Source organism: Castor canadensis, chromosome 8 (genome assembly GCF_047511655.1).
Source record: "Castor canadensis chromosome 8, mCasCan1.hap1v2, whole genome shotgun sequence".
In the NCBI taxonomy this organism is placed as follows: Eukaryota; Metazoa; Chordata; class Mammalia; order Rodentia; family Castoridae; genus Castor; species Castor canadensis.
In genome coordinates this window covers 48,213,818-48,231,142 of record NC_133393.1, presented here as the reverse complement: position 1 = coordinate 48,231,142, position 17,325 = coordinate 48,213,818, and the positions used below count along the sequence as shown (strand labels likewise).

The 17,325-nt window shown below is 41.9% G+C and overlaps 1 protein-coding gene across 2 annotated transcripts in view; it reads right to left on the bottom strand.

Moving 5' to 3' along the window:
* F13a1 (coagulation factor XIII A chain) overlaps window positions 1-15,944 on the bottom strand; it is a 159,130-nt gene extending 143,186 nt beyond the window's left edge. The window contains exons 1-4 of one of the 2 annotated variants that reach the window (XM_020185020.2): window positions 15,791-15,859; window positions 15,528-15,608; window positions 13,915-14,062; window positions 2,148-2,336 (exon numbers count right to left, since the gene is read on the bottom strand). In XM_020185020.2, the coding sequence (XP_020040609.1) occupies window positions 2,148-2,336; window positions 13,915-14,044 (319 nt within the window). In that variant the 5' untranslated portion in view covers window positions 14,045-14,062; window positions 15,528-15,608; window positions 15,791-15,859. Of the gene's footprint in view, window positions 1-2,147; window positions 2,337-13,914; window positions 14,063-15,527; window positions 15,609-15,790 lie in introns of both variants that reach the window. The other variant, XM_020185019.2, reaches the window with a different exon arrangement.
* Window positions 15,945-17,325: the final 1,381 nt, after the last annotated feature.

Below are 17,325 nucleotides of genomic sequence, written 5' to 3'. Positions count from 1 at the left end.
GGTCACCTTCTAAATTTTCTCCCAGTTGGAGAGCCACTTGTTCTAGCATTACTTATGTAAAAAAGTAAAACAGAAATCCAAAAGCCAAAAAAAAATCTACAGTTACTCTAGTTTCACTAAAATCTGACATCTGCTTCTGGATTGTCTTGTGTTCCACTAAATACTTTTGTAGGGTGTTCTGGTACCTGCTCCTGATAGAAAATATTCTTACTTATTTCCTTTTTTTTCTTTTTGGTGGTACCGAGGTTTGGACTCAGGGCCTCATACTTGCTATTGCTACTATTATTATTTTTTATTATTGTCAGCAAATGATTATTTCAAGTGAACTTTAAGAATGTTTTATCCAAGTTCAAAACAAAAACAAAAATTCCACAAAACTCCACTTAGATACTGATTAGAAATGTATTGGAATTTTCATGTTCAATATTGATCAATATGATCAATATGAAAATTGGTCAACAATAATTGTCTACATTTATGGGGTAAATGTGATGTTACGATGTATGTATATACTGTAAAATTGTTCAGTCATGTTAGATAGCATATCAATCACCTGACATACTTAGCACTTCTTTGTGGTGGGAGCGTTTAGAATCTACTCTTTTAAGCTGGACATGGTGGAGCATGCCTGTAACCCCAACACTCAGGAGGCTGAAGCAGGAAGATTTTGAGTTTGAGACCAGCTGCTACACAGCAAGATCCTGTCTCAGAAAACCCAAAACTGAAAACAATAAAACAACGTCTCTTCTAGCTGTTTCAAAGTATCTAACATGTTCCTATTATCAATAGTTGCATATTGTGCAATCAGTCATAAGGCATTCCTCTAACCGAAATTTTGTGACCTCTGACGAACACCTTGGAAGACTTTGAAAAATATATGTGGAAACTTCACATTCAAGACCAAGTTTGCCTTTTCATTGCTTTCTTGTGTCTTTTATTAGAACTTAGTAGCTGCTTTATATAGGTTTCATGTCTTGTTTGTAAAAATTTAGTTTGACCTTTCATAGTTTAGTCACTATTGTATATGAAACATTTTTCTTATTTCTATTTCTAGATGCTTAGTGCTACAGAAGATAAAAGCCATTGATTTTCAAGTATTTATGTCCTATCTAGCCATCTTAGAAAGTTTTATTAATACTGTGCCTTTTCCCCACTTGCATTTGGTAAGTTTTCTACACACACAATCATAATATTATTGAAATACATGGTTTTACTTCTTATTTTAAGTGTCTATAACCGATATTTCCCCTATATTGTACATTGCCCCCAATCTTTAAATCAGTGCTTTTTTTCTAAGGATGGTGATAGTAGTCTTTTCTAATTTCTGATTATATTTCAATTTAACTTTTTTTCACTTGTTTGGGAGAAAACAATCTTTATTATAATTGAGGAACTTTTCCTACTTTTGCTCAAACAATTTTAAAAATAGCTGCTGAATTTTATCATGTACCTTTAGTCACTATTGACTCGATTGCCTCATTTTTCCTCTCAATTTAGGCAGATTTCCTTCTATTGATACTCTTGTAAATTCCAACAGAAATGTTTACCAAAATATGTCAAATGTTCTAGCCATAATTTAATAAAAGGGCTCTTTGATCAAGTTAATTTGAGAAGCACTGGGCCAAACAAAGTTAACTGGTGCTTCCTGGAATCTTTAAAGCTAATATGCATTGTCCATCTTCAAGAGAAGATCAGAGTACAAAGTGTTAAGTGAATTTTACTGGATGGTCCATCTCTCATGGACCATCCATGGGACTAGATTATTGCAGAGCAAAACTTTGGGGAAGGCATATGTGGAGATCATAAGCTAAGATCTGCAAGTGTTTTCAGCACTTTAGACCAGTGAAATCATTGTGATGCATTAAAAGTCACAACTATAAGATGCCACACTATTGTTTAATTTAGTCAAAGAACATTTTATACCAATTGGGCATATTTTATTTTTACTGCATTTTCACCAGGGTAGTCCTAAATCATTGATGTATGGCATGATGAAACACATCATACAGCACAGGTGACCCAGGGACTGAGTGTGGTCCCTGAGCTAGTCAGTGTTCAATATAACGCTGTGTATAATGCAAGTGCACAGTGCCCGCCCCTCTCTGCAGTGCGACCCACCATGACTAGGGCTTGCACGTGGCACTCACCAATGACATATTCCACTCTGAAATGATCCTTCCTGGGATCATATGGACGATTGAAGTCAATCTGGATGTAGAAAGACTGCCCTCTGCGGACAATCAACTTGTTGTTGTCATACTTGTCTGTGTGGTGATCAATTTTGTTGGTGTCCCATTTCTCCTTGAACAGGTGAACACCTGTGACATTAAGGTAGTCTGGACAAGAAGAGAAGAAAACAGTTGAAGGAAACCATGAAGTAACTTTGGTTTGCATGCAAACTCAAAAACAAGATTAATTTTTCTGAAGATGGAAGGGAGCAATGTCTTAGAAGAAAAATCTATATGGGGAGGGAGGAAATAGCAGATGTGAGTTAGCCTCTTGTAACATTCTTGCTTTGAAAGAGTATTTAAGCTTTTTCCAACCAGGATCTCATTTCAGATCACAGGACACCACTTTGGGAGAGACAGATGCCTAGCTTATAGATCTAGACACAGAGAAGGCAGGGCCAGAGGCCAAGTCTTCAGATTCCCTCTCCTGCTGGGTCTTGTTATGCTCAGCTCTCCCCATCATGACTCTGCCTCACTATGTAACACAGCCACTTCAATTTTCCCATCTCTCAAAAGAGAGAAATCAAATCTGACAAAGCCTCAAAGGGATGTTCTGAGCACAAAGTTGGCCATTAATCCAAAATTCTCCTCTCACCTCAGGAAGGGTCAAATGTCTCCTCCTGTAATTCTAAAAGTAGATCTGGTCCCTCAAAGGCAGGAAAGGGAGGGAACAGGTCTGCAGAAAAGGATCCAACATTTCTATGAGACAAGGTATGCCTCCTTCCATTTCCTCAGGCATCTCCTTAGCTACTGAATGACTGACTTGCACATCAAACCCTGGTCTGTCTGGTACCAAAATTCCAGGCTTTTCCTCCATCTTTTGGAATGAGGCATACACACAAAAGTTATATGTTTACTAGTCTTCTAATTTTGTGTACATTGCTTAAACTCATTTCCTCATCATAAAAGGAGGACATCAACATTTGTTTTACAGACTAACAGCTTACAACCTATTGCAACACAAATGAAGTTAACGTGAAAGGGTCTGACACAGGATAGTTCTGCGTGGAGGTGAGTTTCCCTTCCAGTCCTTCCACCAATGATCATTATGGGAAGATAACCACATTTATACTGTGGTTTAGAAGGCTGGTTCCACAGGGCTGCTGGAGGGAGAAGTTTGTGTGGGGTGCCCTGATCTCCTGCTCTCCTTCCTCCTCCCTCATGGCTATAAACATAGTACTCTCAGAAGACACAGTACACTGCTGAGCTTCTGCCTATGTGGAGGCATTGTCTTATACTCTAAAGACATCTTTGCTTTGACGTAGTAATCCTGTGCAGGACTCCTGGTTCCCTGAATTTCCATTTTCTCTTTGGTTTCTTCTTAAATCAAGAAGTTGGGCTCTTTATGATTCTTTCTAGACTAAAGTCTAGGAGTCCTGAAACCCTCTTGATAAATTCAAAGTTCATCAAAACCTAAGTTTGAATTTCAGGTTTCAAAATTACTTAGGGAAGGTCCTTTACCTTTCAGACTCAGGTGAGTTTTCTCACCTTTAAAATGAGGCTGCTAATAACCTTGAGAACTTCCATGAAGACTCAGTGATATGTGATGCCATGAGCCTGGCTCCACCCCTGGCACACAGTGGGGTTACAGTCATATTATGCTCATGGCACAGGAACTCTGATGGGCCACTTCTTGTGGCCTGGTGCTCCCTGGGTTACTCAGACTGTGGCATTGTAGCCAACAAAGTACAAGATGGAGTTTTATTTTTACCTTACCCCAGAACCTAGTCGTAGTACATGGGCCCCTGAAGGGCACTTTCTTCCCACTAGGCTGTGGGCTGAGATGTTTAATTTCCTAGGCCTCTCTTTTCCAAGCCTTCTTTCTCCTAAGTTCTCTGGCTTTATTAAGGTCAAAATCCCTTGTGTTAAACAAGTCTAAGAAGGAGCTGGGGAATCATAAGTGCCCTAGGTTGAAAACAACTTTAGTGATCAGATTTTCTGGTGCAGAGACTTTAATAATTAGAAAAAACTTAAATCCTCAGAAATGGGTTTCATCAGTTCTCCATTTATCAGCACCCGTGGAAAGAATATACCAATATACAACCTCACAGAATCACTGAAGGCAAAGGCACTTTCTGAGACATCTGGTATACCTGCCGTGTCTGTGGGGTATGAGCCACATCTATGAACATATTGTACTTGGGGCTTCAAGCCTCTGACTAAGCAGAAAGCTCACTAACTGACTGACAGGGCAAGCCAACTGTTTTTAAACAACTCTAATCCTCTTAAGATGAACTGACATCTGCTTCCCTGTAATTTTTCTAGTCATGAGTCCTGGTCCCGACTTGTGTATCATTACAGTAAGTCCTCAATTCATTTCACGTCACACTCTTCAAGTGTTTAAAGATTGCTCTTAGGAATTCTCAGAGTCAAACAGTCTCCATTTCTTCCGCTGTTCTTTACAACATTATTTCCAGAACTTTTACCCATCACTCTGTTTGGGAATATGTTTCATTTTGTAAATTTCTTTCTCAAAGTGTTTTCCCTAGAATGAAGAACATTACTCTGGTTGTGGTTTTCCCAATAAAATGCAATTAAACCATTGCATCTTTTAAAATAAATAGTATATTTCTATTATTTCAGCTCAGGATATCATTAGAGTCTCGGACACTGTAGATTTAGATGAAGCATCTGATGAAGCAAAACCCTTAAAATACATTCTCATGCCATGGATTGAGATTATAATTCAGATTCCTGCAAGTTACTCACCCATGTTGCTCTTTGGCCATATTCATTTATGCTTGTATGTATTTTTTGTTGTTGTTTGTTTTGTTTTTTGAGGTATTGGTGGTCAAACCCGGAGCTTAATGCATGCTAGGCAAACACTCAACCACTGAACTATATATATCCCCAGCCCTGTGTTTTCTTCTTTTCAACTGAATTTTAAGGTCGTACATGTATTCATATTAAATATCTACTTACTGAACTGGTTCATTGTTCTATGCCCTTAAAACAATTTTATTTATTTTTTTTTTTTCATTTTTCTTTTATTATTCATATGTGCATACAAGGCTTGGTTCATTTCTCCCCCCTGCCCCCACCCCCTCCCTTACCACCCACTCCGCCCCCTCCCTCCCCCCCCTCAATACCCAGCAGAAACTATTTTGCCCTTATTTCTAATTTTGTTGTAGAGAGAGTATAAGCAATAATAGGAAGGAACAAGTGTTTTTGCTGGTTGAGATAAGGATAGCTATACAGGGCATTGACTCACATTGATTTCCTGTGCATGGGTGTTACCTTCTAGGTTAATTCTTTTTGGTCTCACCTTTTCTCTAGTACCTGTTCCCCTTTTCCTATTGGCCTCAGTTGCTCTTAAAACAATTTTAAACTTTAAGTATGCATTCAATATATTTGATATTCTCTCCAGCTTCTTGTCCTCCAGGACTTCTGTAGTTTGCTATTTTATGTTGCCATTGAAGACATGGATATAAATATTGATTAGGCAGTTGCCTAACAACTGCAAGCTAAGTAAATACCTAGTGGTAGATACTAAAAAGGGAACAGTGGTCACTAAGCTAAAAAGCAGAGGTCAAAGAGTGGTAAATTGTCCATGTGGAAAAGAAGATGGAGAAGACCACTTTGGGCAGAGAGCTGGGACCTCTGATGCAAGAGGGTGCATGGCTACTAAAGAAGCTGAAAGATGATTTGCTGGCTGGAAGGTAAGAGGCAGCGCCACAGTGGAAGGGTAGATGGGAGAAAGCCTTGTTTGTGTTAGGGGAGTTGCATTCAGTGCAGAATATGAAACAGCAAACTTACATAATTAGATTTATAAAATATAAGTTTAAACTGATTCTGGGGACAGAGTGGAAGAGGGATTGGATTGTGTCAGGGCAGGAGGCTGGGAGACCAGTTAGGAGGCTGTTGCCCTGTTCTGGGTGAGGAATGGTGGTGAATTCACTATAGAAAATGAATTTGCAGGTCCTGGAGAGTTCCCAGGAATTGATTCCCTGGTTCCTACCCTCCCTCCACCATGATCCTGTGCTGTTGAAAATGAGTGTACTACCTGTATGCCTTGGCTTCCCAAACAGATCTACCTTCCAGGAAAAATGAAGCTGGAGGGGAAGACTCAAGTGTTTCTTTGGTATCTAATTCTCACTGCAAAGGAAAACCTGGCTTTCTATTTTACACCTCAGGCTAGAGAAGCTGGTTAATGTCTAGCAATTTTGGTTCAAGTAGGTCCATCCTTGCATAGAGCAGTGCTAGTTTTGTGGGATAGTTTGGTTGGTACTGGAAGAGAGTCCCATGGTTAAAGCAGTTGGGGAAATGCTGGCCTAGCCAAAGGTAATCAGGCTTCTTTCCTGCAGTGCTGACCTGAGACTTTAATATGCTGCTGTGCTCTATGCAGCTCCTAGAGGGACAATGGTTTGCACACTTAAATAACCATGGAAAATCTTCTCTTTGGAATCAGTACTTTGCAGAATATTCTAAGGGAGATACTCTACTACTTACTAATTATGCAAACTCACACAAGTTATTTCATCTCTCTGAGCTATGGTTTTGCTACCTTTAATATGAGAATGAAAAACCCACCTCACAGAGTGACTGCTACCAAATATATTCTCGCTAAATGTTTAGTGTTGTTGCTGTTGTTAGGAGAGCACAGTGGACAAGAGTATAGGATTTGGAGCCAGACCGCCTGGACTCAAATCCCAAGTCTGCTGTGCATTGTCTTCATGACCTTGGACAAGCTGTGCAAATGTTCTGGGCCTCAGTTTCCTCATGTGCTAAATGGATTTGGTGAGGGGAATCAAACAGAAAATGTACTGAATGCTGTATCCCGGGGTCTGTCATATGCTAAATGCTCAATAGCTGAAAGCAATACAATAATAGCACCAAACATTCAAGGGGAGCCCCAGAGTCAACGAGTTAAAATGCAGGTATTGGAGAGTGCATGCTGGAAGTAACTGAGCAAAGTCAGCATGGTAAAGTATCCCCTCACCACTCCAGAAGCTGTCCAGAGGTGGCCTTTCAGCCCTCCCTGCAAGCACGGCCTTCTCCATTCTTTGGCTGTGTGCAGACACACCTGCTTTGCTCTCTTGAGTTTCTACTGGCCGGTGAATCCTTTTCTCCTCTCCATTCTTAGAATGCATTTCTCTATTTTCAGTAAATGTATATAGTATCATTAGCACTTTGTATTTCCTTTAGACTAGTGATGTTACCCATGGAACTGTAAACCCCTGAGGGGCTTACAATCCTCTTGTCACTGTGCCTGCAGCAATGTGAAACACACCTTAGCAGATACACCACTTTTCTCTTGGACCAATGTAGTATCTTCAAATTTGGGGTTTGGAACTGGTTACTCATTTTAAAGTGAACTGTCCCATTTACCATGGAACAACTATTCCAGTCCTTTAAATATCATTTGTCAGACAATTTTATACTTAAGACATGCAAGTTCTAGGATCATGTGTGTTAATGGGGATTTTTTGACCTGAGGCCTCCAAATGAGAAGTTTTGCTTCATGCTGCAATAAAAATGCCATGTCTTCTTGCTGTTTGGTACAAAGGGCAAAGAAAAAGGGTGCTAATGAATTCCTTTGAGTATATAAAACTTAAGTTAAAAATCATATGCATTTGTAGTCTCTTTCATAGTGAAACAAACATACATAAAGAGTTTGTTTTTAAAAAAATGTAGTCTATATTGTCATGCTTTTGAGAACATTTAATTCTAATTATGGAGTTTTCAAAACTATCTTTTTTTAAGCAATCTTTTCATTTTCCAATGCAACATCACTGTAATAAGTCAATACCTTTGGAAAGGAAGAAAAAAGCTTAGGAAATTACAGTAGCAGTCTAAGTGAAGAAAAACTAAGGCAGTGATAAGTAAAAATTCCCTGTGTAATTTCTCAAAGGTCCATCTTAAAATAATCTAAACTAAGAAAAACATTTCATTTAAAAACTGTCACACTAAAGGACATAAAAAATGAAAAATGGCTAAAATATGGAAGATTAAAAGCTACACTGAGAGGTCAAAGGCTTAAAGAAATAATGTAAGCAATGTTCCAGATTGTAGTGGAATGTCTAAGATATAAGAAAAGCCACCAGGGAGGTTTGCTCTTTGGAAAGAAGAGAAAATGGCAGCCATGATATCTGTTGCCTGCATCTTAGAGTAATCGCCTAACAGGACAAAGGATTTAGTAGGTGTCTTAGTCTGTTTTTTATTACTGTAAAGAGGAGAGAAGAGGAGAGGAGAGAAAAAAAAGAAAAGAGGTACTGTACAGAAAAGAGAAATTAAGTTCACAGTTTTGGAGGCTAGCATCCATCCATATAACATGGTGGAGCTCTGGTGAGGACCCACCCCCCACCTCGCCATTGTACATGGCATCATAATGACAGGAGTACATGTTCTGTCAGAGGGAGAGATCACATTGCCGGGCAGGAAATCAGAGAGCAAATCACAGGACAGGCTCAAGCATTTGTAACAACTCACTGACATGAGAACTAAGTCAGGGCCTCACGAGAACCACTTTAATCCCTTCCAAAGGCACACCCTTAATGACCTAAGGACCTCTCCCTTGACCCCATCTCTTAAGGGTCCACTACCTCTCATATTTCTACCCTATGAATTAAGCTTCCAACTGAACACTGCGGGGACAAACCACATCCAAATCATAGTACAAGTTCCCCCATGTATTGGGGAAGGAGATGAAGTTCCCAGTACTACTGATTAAACAGCATTTCTTCCATTGCTCATGGATAGTCACTCACAGATCAAGTCAAGGATAGTATTAGGTTCTTATACACCAGATAATAGCAAGGACTCTGCAGATGGCTGTCATAAACCACAAGCATACATGAAAATATCACAGTGTTTTCTATTGTCTATTTTGCCCCTTCCCAGGTGGTTGGTACCCAGCAAACATGTGTTAAGCTGGCATATTGATTTTTACTTTGTTTATTGGCTAATACAATCCAGCTTATTTCAAAAGCCTTATTATTTGGGCTCCATTTTCCACAAAGAGGAAGTGAATTTGCATCTCTGTCCAATCCCAGATCCTGGCAAAATGGAACAACTCATTTCTAAGCCATTTAAGAGAGAGAGAGAGAGAGAGAGAGAGAGAGAGAGAGAGAGACAGACAGACAGAGAGAGAGATATTATGGCTTGAAGTTTGGCAGCTTGCTCTTTCAAAGTGACAGCTTTCAAAAAGTCTAGCTAACACAATTTAGCCTAATTCCAAACACATCGGAAGATGGGCTGTTAAAGAAAAAAAATCTCTCCTCAGGAGCCAGCTGCTTCTCTGTCCTCCTACTCACTCCCTAATAGGAAAAAAAGTGGATTATCTTCTCCCTAGGTTGTAAAAATATTCTTCTGAGAATGATTACACCTGTCACAGATGGAATCTTGAAATAAGTTAAATGTTTAGGTTCATATTCTGGGAATTCCCTAGTGAGCTGAAATCGCCATGCAATCTTTAGTAATATTATTACTAAGCTATGACCATTAATGCTATGCATGAAAAGTAGGTCTGTTTATGGTAAAAAGAGAAACAGGAAAAAAGGGCTCTTTCTCACATGTCTTTTGGATCCTTGAAATTTTAACATAGCACAATTAGAGTGATTAAAGACATCTTCTTCAGCAGTTGATTTTTAAATGGTTGCTATTAAGAGGTCCTGCACCTAAAATGTTTAAGAAGTATTCAGCTAGCTGCTTAGAAAGAGTTAGAATGAGAGAAACAAAACTTACCATCTCCAGGGGCTAAAGTCCCTCTGGTCTGCCTGTCCTATCAGCTAGGATATCTTCTCTCACCATCAGAATTACCTTTACAAACCATGACTCTGCTGTTTAGAATCTTCCATAAGTACCCCGCTATCTTGAGAATAAAAGTAAGTGAGGTGATCAAGGCCATGTAGTTTGATCCCCACCATTTTTCTCGTCTTTTTTGTCCTCACTACTTGACATACACTGTTCCCTGTGTTAAAAATGCATTCATCTGTCTGGAATATTCTTAGACCCAGCTCGGATATCCTATCATCATGAAGCTTTCGTCACTTTCTTCCCTACTCCATCACACCACAAAATATTCCTTTCTATTATGAAACTGCAATAAATCTCAGTTACACTTTTTATTGTACGGAACTGCAATGATCTTTTCTTTGTCAATTAGACTGAGAGCTTCTTGTGGTTAGAAACTGACCAGCGTGTTTCTCATGAACTGAGTGAAGGGATGGCAGCATCATTTCTTAAGCACACATTGACTACCTCTCTCCTTCTTTCACTAACCTCAAATCTAAAGAGTTTACTCTGCACCAAGGAGAGACTGACCCCTAACTGGTTAGTCCCTTGTTTCAGTTCTGACAAAGACTGGTGAAAAGGAGAAGAGGTCAGCTGGGAACAGATCCCATTATCTGAAAGCTACTAGATCCAACCTACATTTGGTTTTCCTAGATCCAGGCTCACTGTCTTGTTTGAATTCAATGTACTGACTGCTGCAAGTGATCACCTATCACTAACGACAGAGTCTAACAACTCTGAGAACAGAAAGCTGTCTTCTGCCACCTTACATTTCTAGCTACAGATAACTTGAGAGCAGGAAGGCTGCAGAGATATGTTGTAGAAATACCAACTCTGAGTGTAAAACAGTCTAATAGGAACTAATGCAAATCTCCACAGTCTGAGAAGAACTTCACAGACATTTCCTGGTTACAAGTGAGTACACAGGGGGACATTAAAGATCCCTAAAAGCACGCAAAGATGCCAGATGCCACCACTGGCTGGTCCCAACTCTGAGGTCCCAGTCTCCTCAACTATTTCAATTTTTTTCTTAAGTGGCATGACATGTGTGGGAGGAACCTTATAATGTGTTATATATTTTGATACAGATTTTACCTTATTAGAAACATTTTTTTGAGATGGGGTTTGCTGTTATGCCCAGGTTAGCCTTGAACTCCTGGGCTCAAGTGATCCTCCTTTCTCAGCCTCCCAAGTAGTTGGGACTATGGTGTGTGCCACTATACTGAAATAATTGTTAACAAAATATTCACAGCCCTGGCTTAAGGGCTTAGATTATTTACTTTGTACATGGTATGGTCAGGACTTTTGTTATAGGGCAAACTAAAATGGAAACCATGGCATTTTCTTCCTTTTCCTCTTTTTGCCTCTCTGAGCTTCTCAGTAAGTTTCGCAAGAGCAGCTTTTGAAAGAGAAGGGCTATCATTGAAAAAAATAAAGAAAGAATTGGGCATAGAGATTTGTGTTCCTGGAGCCAAATGAATCCTCCTGGGTAATCAGAGAAACAAGCTCCCCTGGAGGCCACTATTGGCCACTGGGTGAACTGCAAGAATAAGGCATTAAATGAAATAAACATGGACTAGGTCTTTCTAGCTAGTCCCTTAGCGGGGGTGAAATGGGGAGAACTTGATATATTCAGTGTCAGAAAACCTGCTTTTTGGAAAATGAAACTGAAATCTGAACTGTACAGGACAGCCTTCCTGTTCAGACAGCTTGTACACTGGTGTTTTTTTCTGCCCTACTCTTTTGGGACTTTACAGGTATGATTCTAGGTTCAGAGTCCTTATTCTTACAGCATGTAGCACTGACCTGTGTGAAAAATACTAAAAGGATGCTTGGTTTTGAAATCTGGAACTTGCTACTAATAATGAGATTATTAAGACACTAGGGATGATGAGTCACTCAATTTGCAATTGGCTGGCTGTTTTCATTCATTGAACTCATTCTATAAATAATCACTGGACCCTTGCATCCCTGTGCCAGGGCCTCTCGTGAATATCCCAGAGTGTCACTTGGGTTGTGGACAGATGATGACCAAGTAAATGATGACTAACTTTTCAAAATAATTCAATTAAACTATTCCCCACCTCTGCTTTTAAAAATAAATCTTTAAAAAAATCTAAGATGATTTGAAAAAAAATAAAATGACCTGCTCAAGTTCTCAGACAATTTTGAAGTCTACTGGCAACATTTTGTTCAGATTCCAGATTTATGGGGCCTACCGTTGGCTCATGTCCCCTGTTGAATTGAGTGTTTACTGGATGCTCAATCAGTGACACCTGATCTTGGAGGATAGGCTCCTTTGCACGTTATTGGTCATGTGCTTGTGGGTCAGATGCTATGGCAGACACTATTCATCTGATCCTGCAGACAACCTGCAAAGTAGGAATTGCTTCAGCTTTGCTGATGGGGCACTGAGGTTTGGGGCACTCATATGTCTTGCCTGAGGTCCTGGAACAACCCAGCGAAACAGGGGCTCCTTTCTCCCCTGCACTGCCTGTGTAGAGGTTCATGCGTCTCATAACTAATCCTGGCAAAGGTGGCTATACCCCTTTCTCTTTCTCTTCCTACCATCCCCTTCTTCCAGGGCCCAGTGTCTTCCTTGCCAGAGAGAAACTGCTAGAAAACCGAATACTGCAAGGAGACCTGCTTGACAGTTTGGAGTCTGCAGGCTTTCTAGTTTTATATGCATTCTTTAAAAAAAGAAGGGCAGCGAAGCAGTAAGTATCACCTGTTTGCTTCAGTCCTCTGTTTCCTAACCTATAACACAGGGCTGAGATTATATGCCCCTTTTAAACTCAGGCCTACAGCTTGAATGGTGAGGTTTAGGATGGGGTCATCTAGCTGGGAGTTAGTTCAGAATGAGTTTGTCTTGGCCCCCCCCAAACTGTGCTATGCACTCAACTGCAGAAGCTCTTCCCTTCTGTGAGCCCCTTCCCCAAACTTGCAGATACCTCTGCACAATTTGATCTCAAGTCCTCTGGAAATACTCACACAATCAAGCCCGACTGCAACATCTGGGCAGTTTTCTTACTTGCTGGATTTGTTGCTAATCCACATTGTCCTTTCCCTTTACTACTGGAAGTCCTGCAACCATTGGTCTCCTTCTGATGAGGTCACTTAAGCACATAGCCACCTGGTGACTGTGTCTGCCCACCCCTGCAAGTGGCTGTTTTCTTCCCAATGGCAAACAACCTTCAGGAGCAAAATTGGGGTTGATGCAGAAATGCTATTACAGAAAGTGCTCCCAGGTAGATGCCATTCAAGGACATGAGCCTGAATGTCCCTGCTGTGGCCCAAGGGAATGGCACCTGGATCTCCAAGCCAGCGCTGGCACCTGGGCCCTGTCACAGCTGACGGGGCTGACAGAAGGTCAGCTGGTGGCTGCAGCACCCAGAGCAGGTCCCTCAGGATCAAGCAGAGGCAAGAGGCAGAGGAAACAGTCTGCCTCTCCTGCTCCCCAGGCTGCTTGGGAGACAAATCGAGGGCTTCCATCTCTATTACTGTCACAATCTGGCACCTCTTGCCAGCTCTGAAATTCACAGCCATGGATGAAGGAGGGAGGAAGGAGAATAAAGGAGGTGCAAGACAGACAATCAAACATAGCCACAATATTTTTGGAAGTGGAATTGTCCAGCTAGAGAATATTCTCAAAAGCATAGAAGGGTAGGGCTGGGAGAGGCCTGCACAAACCCAGCACCTTTATTTTGTGCAGGGAACAGTTAAGAAGTAGAAAGACAGAGAGGCTTCCCTGAGGTTACGAGATCAGTAAATGGCAGAATTGGGACAAGGATCAGAGTCTCTGGTGCTTTTACAACTCAAAAGAGCATTTTGGAGTCCTTTCTTTAAAACTAGAGACTGGCTGGGCCATTGTTTGTGGAGGTCTGAGGAGACAGGGGATACTCTTGCAGCAGCTGCTGGGGAAGAGGGCTGGCCTGGATGCAGGGTGCTTTCTTACCTTGCAGGTTAACACCTCGGGGCACCAAACCCTGCAGCTCCTCCGTGGGAAGGTTGTCTTCCGCTGCATTGGAATTGTTGGGTGGGATGGCTCGCCTGCCCCCAAAGGTGGTCGTGGGAGTTTCTGACATTCTCAGCTTTACAAGGTCCTTGGGGAAAAGGGGTGGGGAGGAGACATGGAAAAGGAATGTGAAATGAGTTTCCTTTGAGACCAGGATTCAAAATAGAGAAGCAGACAAATGTGTGTGTGATAGCACTTGAACAACACATTTTGAGGTTTGCATAAATAAAAACTGAGATATGGCAGGAAGGATTAGCTTAATGATGGAATACAGTTCCCTGAGGGTCCTGGGGAGAGTTTGAGTTTGTCAAAACATATAGGAAGCAGAAAAAGGGTTATGTGAAGAAATGAAAAATGTAAACGATTTTAGAGAGCAGGGTTTTCCCTTCCCCAATCCTCAGAAGACAGTAACTTTGTAAGAATTACTGTCATATGTGTACCTGTGCCCATCTCATGGAAAATTATGAGGCTTAAGTCAACTCATGTAAGCATGTCTAGATAAGGACTGTCCTCTGAAGTGTTCACATCTGCAATTTAGTTCAATCAATGTTTAGTGAAGGCCCACTCTGTGCCAGGTTGTGACCTAGGTATTTGGAATAGTACATGAGAGAGGAAAACAGGATTTCTACACACAGCACTTACAATGAAGTGGGATAAGTGTGACAAGAGTCATAAGTACATCCAGTTGCGTGTGAGGTGCCAACTGCTTTGGAAACAGAACCTCATGGAGGGGTATAAGCGGGAAGGCTATGGAGAGATTGGTGGCAATTTTAAGTCGGGCTATCAGTAGGCTGTTCTCTAACATACTTGGTCAATGGCGCTGACACTGCCCTTGCTCCAGCCTGGAGTTTGTGCAGGCGGAGAGCCAGTCTAAACACCACACACCTTCCCTCAGTGCCCAATAACTACTTGTTGACCAACTGACCAAATGAAGGGGGACTTTGTTTCTGGACCTTGATTATCTGGTCACCTAGTCATGACTTCTGGCAACCTGGCTGTTTTCAAACCAGTTCCACCCTCCAAGATGGAGAATAACCATTGTAGAATCAGTTAGATTAGACTTGCACATCAAGGCTGAGGTCAAGAGAACCACTTGGTTCTGGAAGGAGGGGGGAGGGCTTGGAAGGATAAGATGTGAATAGGTATCCATAAGTACCTATAAACACACTTACAGAGCCTCAGTGACCTGCAGCAGGGAGGGAGGAGAGAGAAAAGCTTTCATGATGGAGAGGAGGCAGGAAAAGCAGTTCTGGATGGAAAATAGTAAAGGCAGGCTGTGGGATTGCTGGGGAGGGCAGGGTTTGGGAAGAACAGACAGAGCAGCCCGTTGGGAGGGAGAACAGGTGAAGTGGCTAAACCATGCTGTGTCCCAGGTGCAAGCCAGCTGGCGTAGGGGCAGGCCTGGCTGAATGAGTGCAGGCCAGAGCTGACCTTCTGGACAGGTCTGGGGCAGTCAGAGTTCAAGGGTCAAGTTCAGCTCCTGCCTTGGGTTGGGGGAAGAGATGTAGAGTGGGGCAGAGACTGCTGGAGATTAGACAAGCAAGGGGTCCTACCTGGCTCTGCCCTCTGCCTCAACACTTTGTGTTTCTCATTCTGCTTCTTAGCAATGCCCTCAGGATAACTTCGTGGAATACCTAAAGGAAGCGCTGCTCAGAAATGAGGCTGAACAGGGCAAAGTCAGGGGGGAAGAGCTGGAAATGAACCCCCCATTCTGGAGCAACTGAGGGCTTGCAGGAAAGCCAAGGTGCAGGGGGTCAGCTGCAGTCAGCCACAGGGTCCAGGGTGCAGGGCTGTGCCATGCAGCTGGGCTGCTTACCTGAGTGTGCTCCCTGCCCGACGGGCCCTAGTTGACTGGCTCTGTGTGTCTGGGTACTTCCTCAAAAGGACACAGGAAAAAGGATCAGAAAGTTCGCCTTTAAATAACTTCCTAACAGCTCCCACCCTCCTCCCAGTTGCACAGGGTTTTCTCCTCCCCTTCTTGACAGCTGAAGCACTCAGAGCAGCTTCTAGGAGTTTCCATTTACTTCTGCCATCCTGCTCTGTTATTCAGAGCACACACCCTCTCCCAATACCCCTCTTGCTCCTATTCCTACATCTCCTTACCACCACCCTCCCCAAGTTGTGCCTCTCTTCCTCCTCCTTTGGCTGCTGGGGTAACAGGCAAATGGCCCTGAAGTGCCTGGCAGTCCCCTCCCCTCCTGTTGTGAGAGGGCTGGAAGGGTCTTTCACAAAGGCATACTTTTGCCATGCAGGTTGGCTGGTGCACTTGGCAGAAGGGAGGGTCTGCCCTCTCTTAGACAGGTCACACAGACAGTTGTGACCATGCATAAGCAAGATCAACGTGTCCCTGTTGTGCAAATAAGGCAGTCCTCTTGAATCACCCACAGAGCTTCAGCCACAGCCAAACCACAAGACTTCCTGCAGGCCAGAGATGCCGATGCCCTGCTGGGAGAGATGAGTAAATACCTTCAAGACAGCATGTATATTAGAAAACAACACTTTACTTTTTCCCTGAAAACCACCTTGGTATATTTAAAAAAAAAAAATAGAGAAAAAATTTTTAAAAAGTTTTCTCCTAAAATTTTCCATATTTTTGTTTCAGTCTTTGTGTCTCTAACACTCCTATCTTCAATTGTGGCTATTTCTAGCTTCCTTTACTGTCTTCAGTTGTCTGACTTTGCCACTTGACCTCCAAATTTCATATATATATATATATATATATATATATATATATATAGAGAGAGAGAGAGAGAGAGAGAGAGAGAGAGAGAGAGAGAATTCGAGGAATAGGAATTCTCTCATTTTTTTTTTCAACCAAATCTATGACCATCCTTGCACCTTCCCTGACATTTCCCTCTTTCCTCCCGTTACTGAAGTGGAAAATGTCTCTCCTAACTCCTGCTTGTCCAAATCAAGAGCTTTGGGTCCCTTTGTCCTGTTTCATGTCACTTTCTTCTCAGGGGCTTTGCTATACCTCCTAATAACTCTTCCTCCTGTCTTCAAGCTCCTCTTCCATCACAGCTGCTTCCTGTCAGCATTGACACAATTTCAAGTCAAGTCCCTTCAATATTTTTAAAGGCTTCCTTCAATCCACATCCCTCCAGCTATTAATCTCTCTCCTCTCCTCTATACCAAGCTTCTGCCATCTGGCTTCTACCCTCCATCATTCTACTAAACTGTAGGTTTAGGTCCTTGTCTTGGTGCGTTTTGTTATTATAACAAAATGCATGAGACTGGGAAATTTACAAAGAATAAAGGTTTATTAGTTCATGGTTCTGGAGACTGGAAAGTCTAAGAGCATAGCACTTAGCATCTTCTTAGCTTCTGGAAAGGACCTTGTGTTGCATCTTA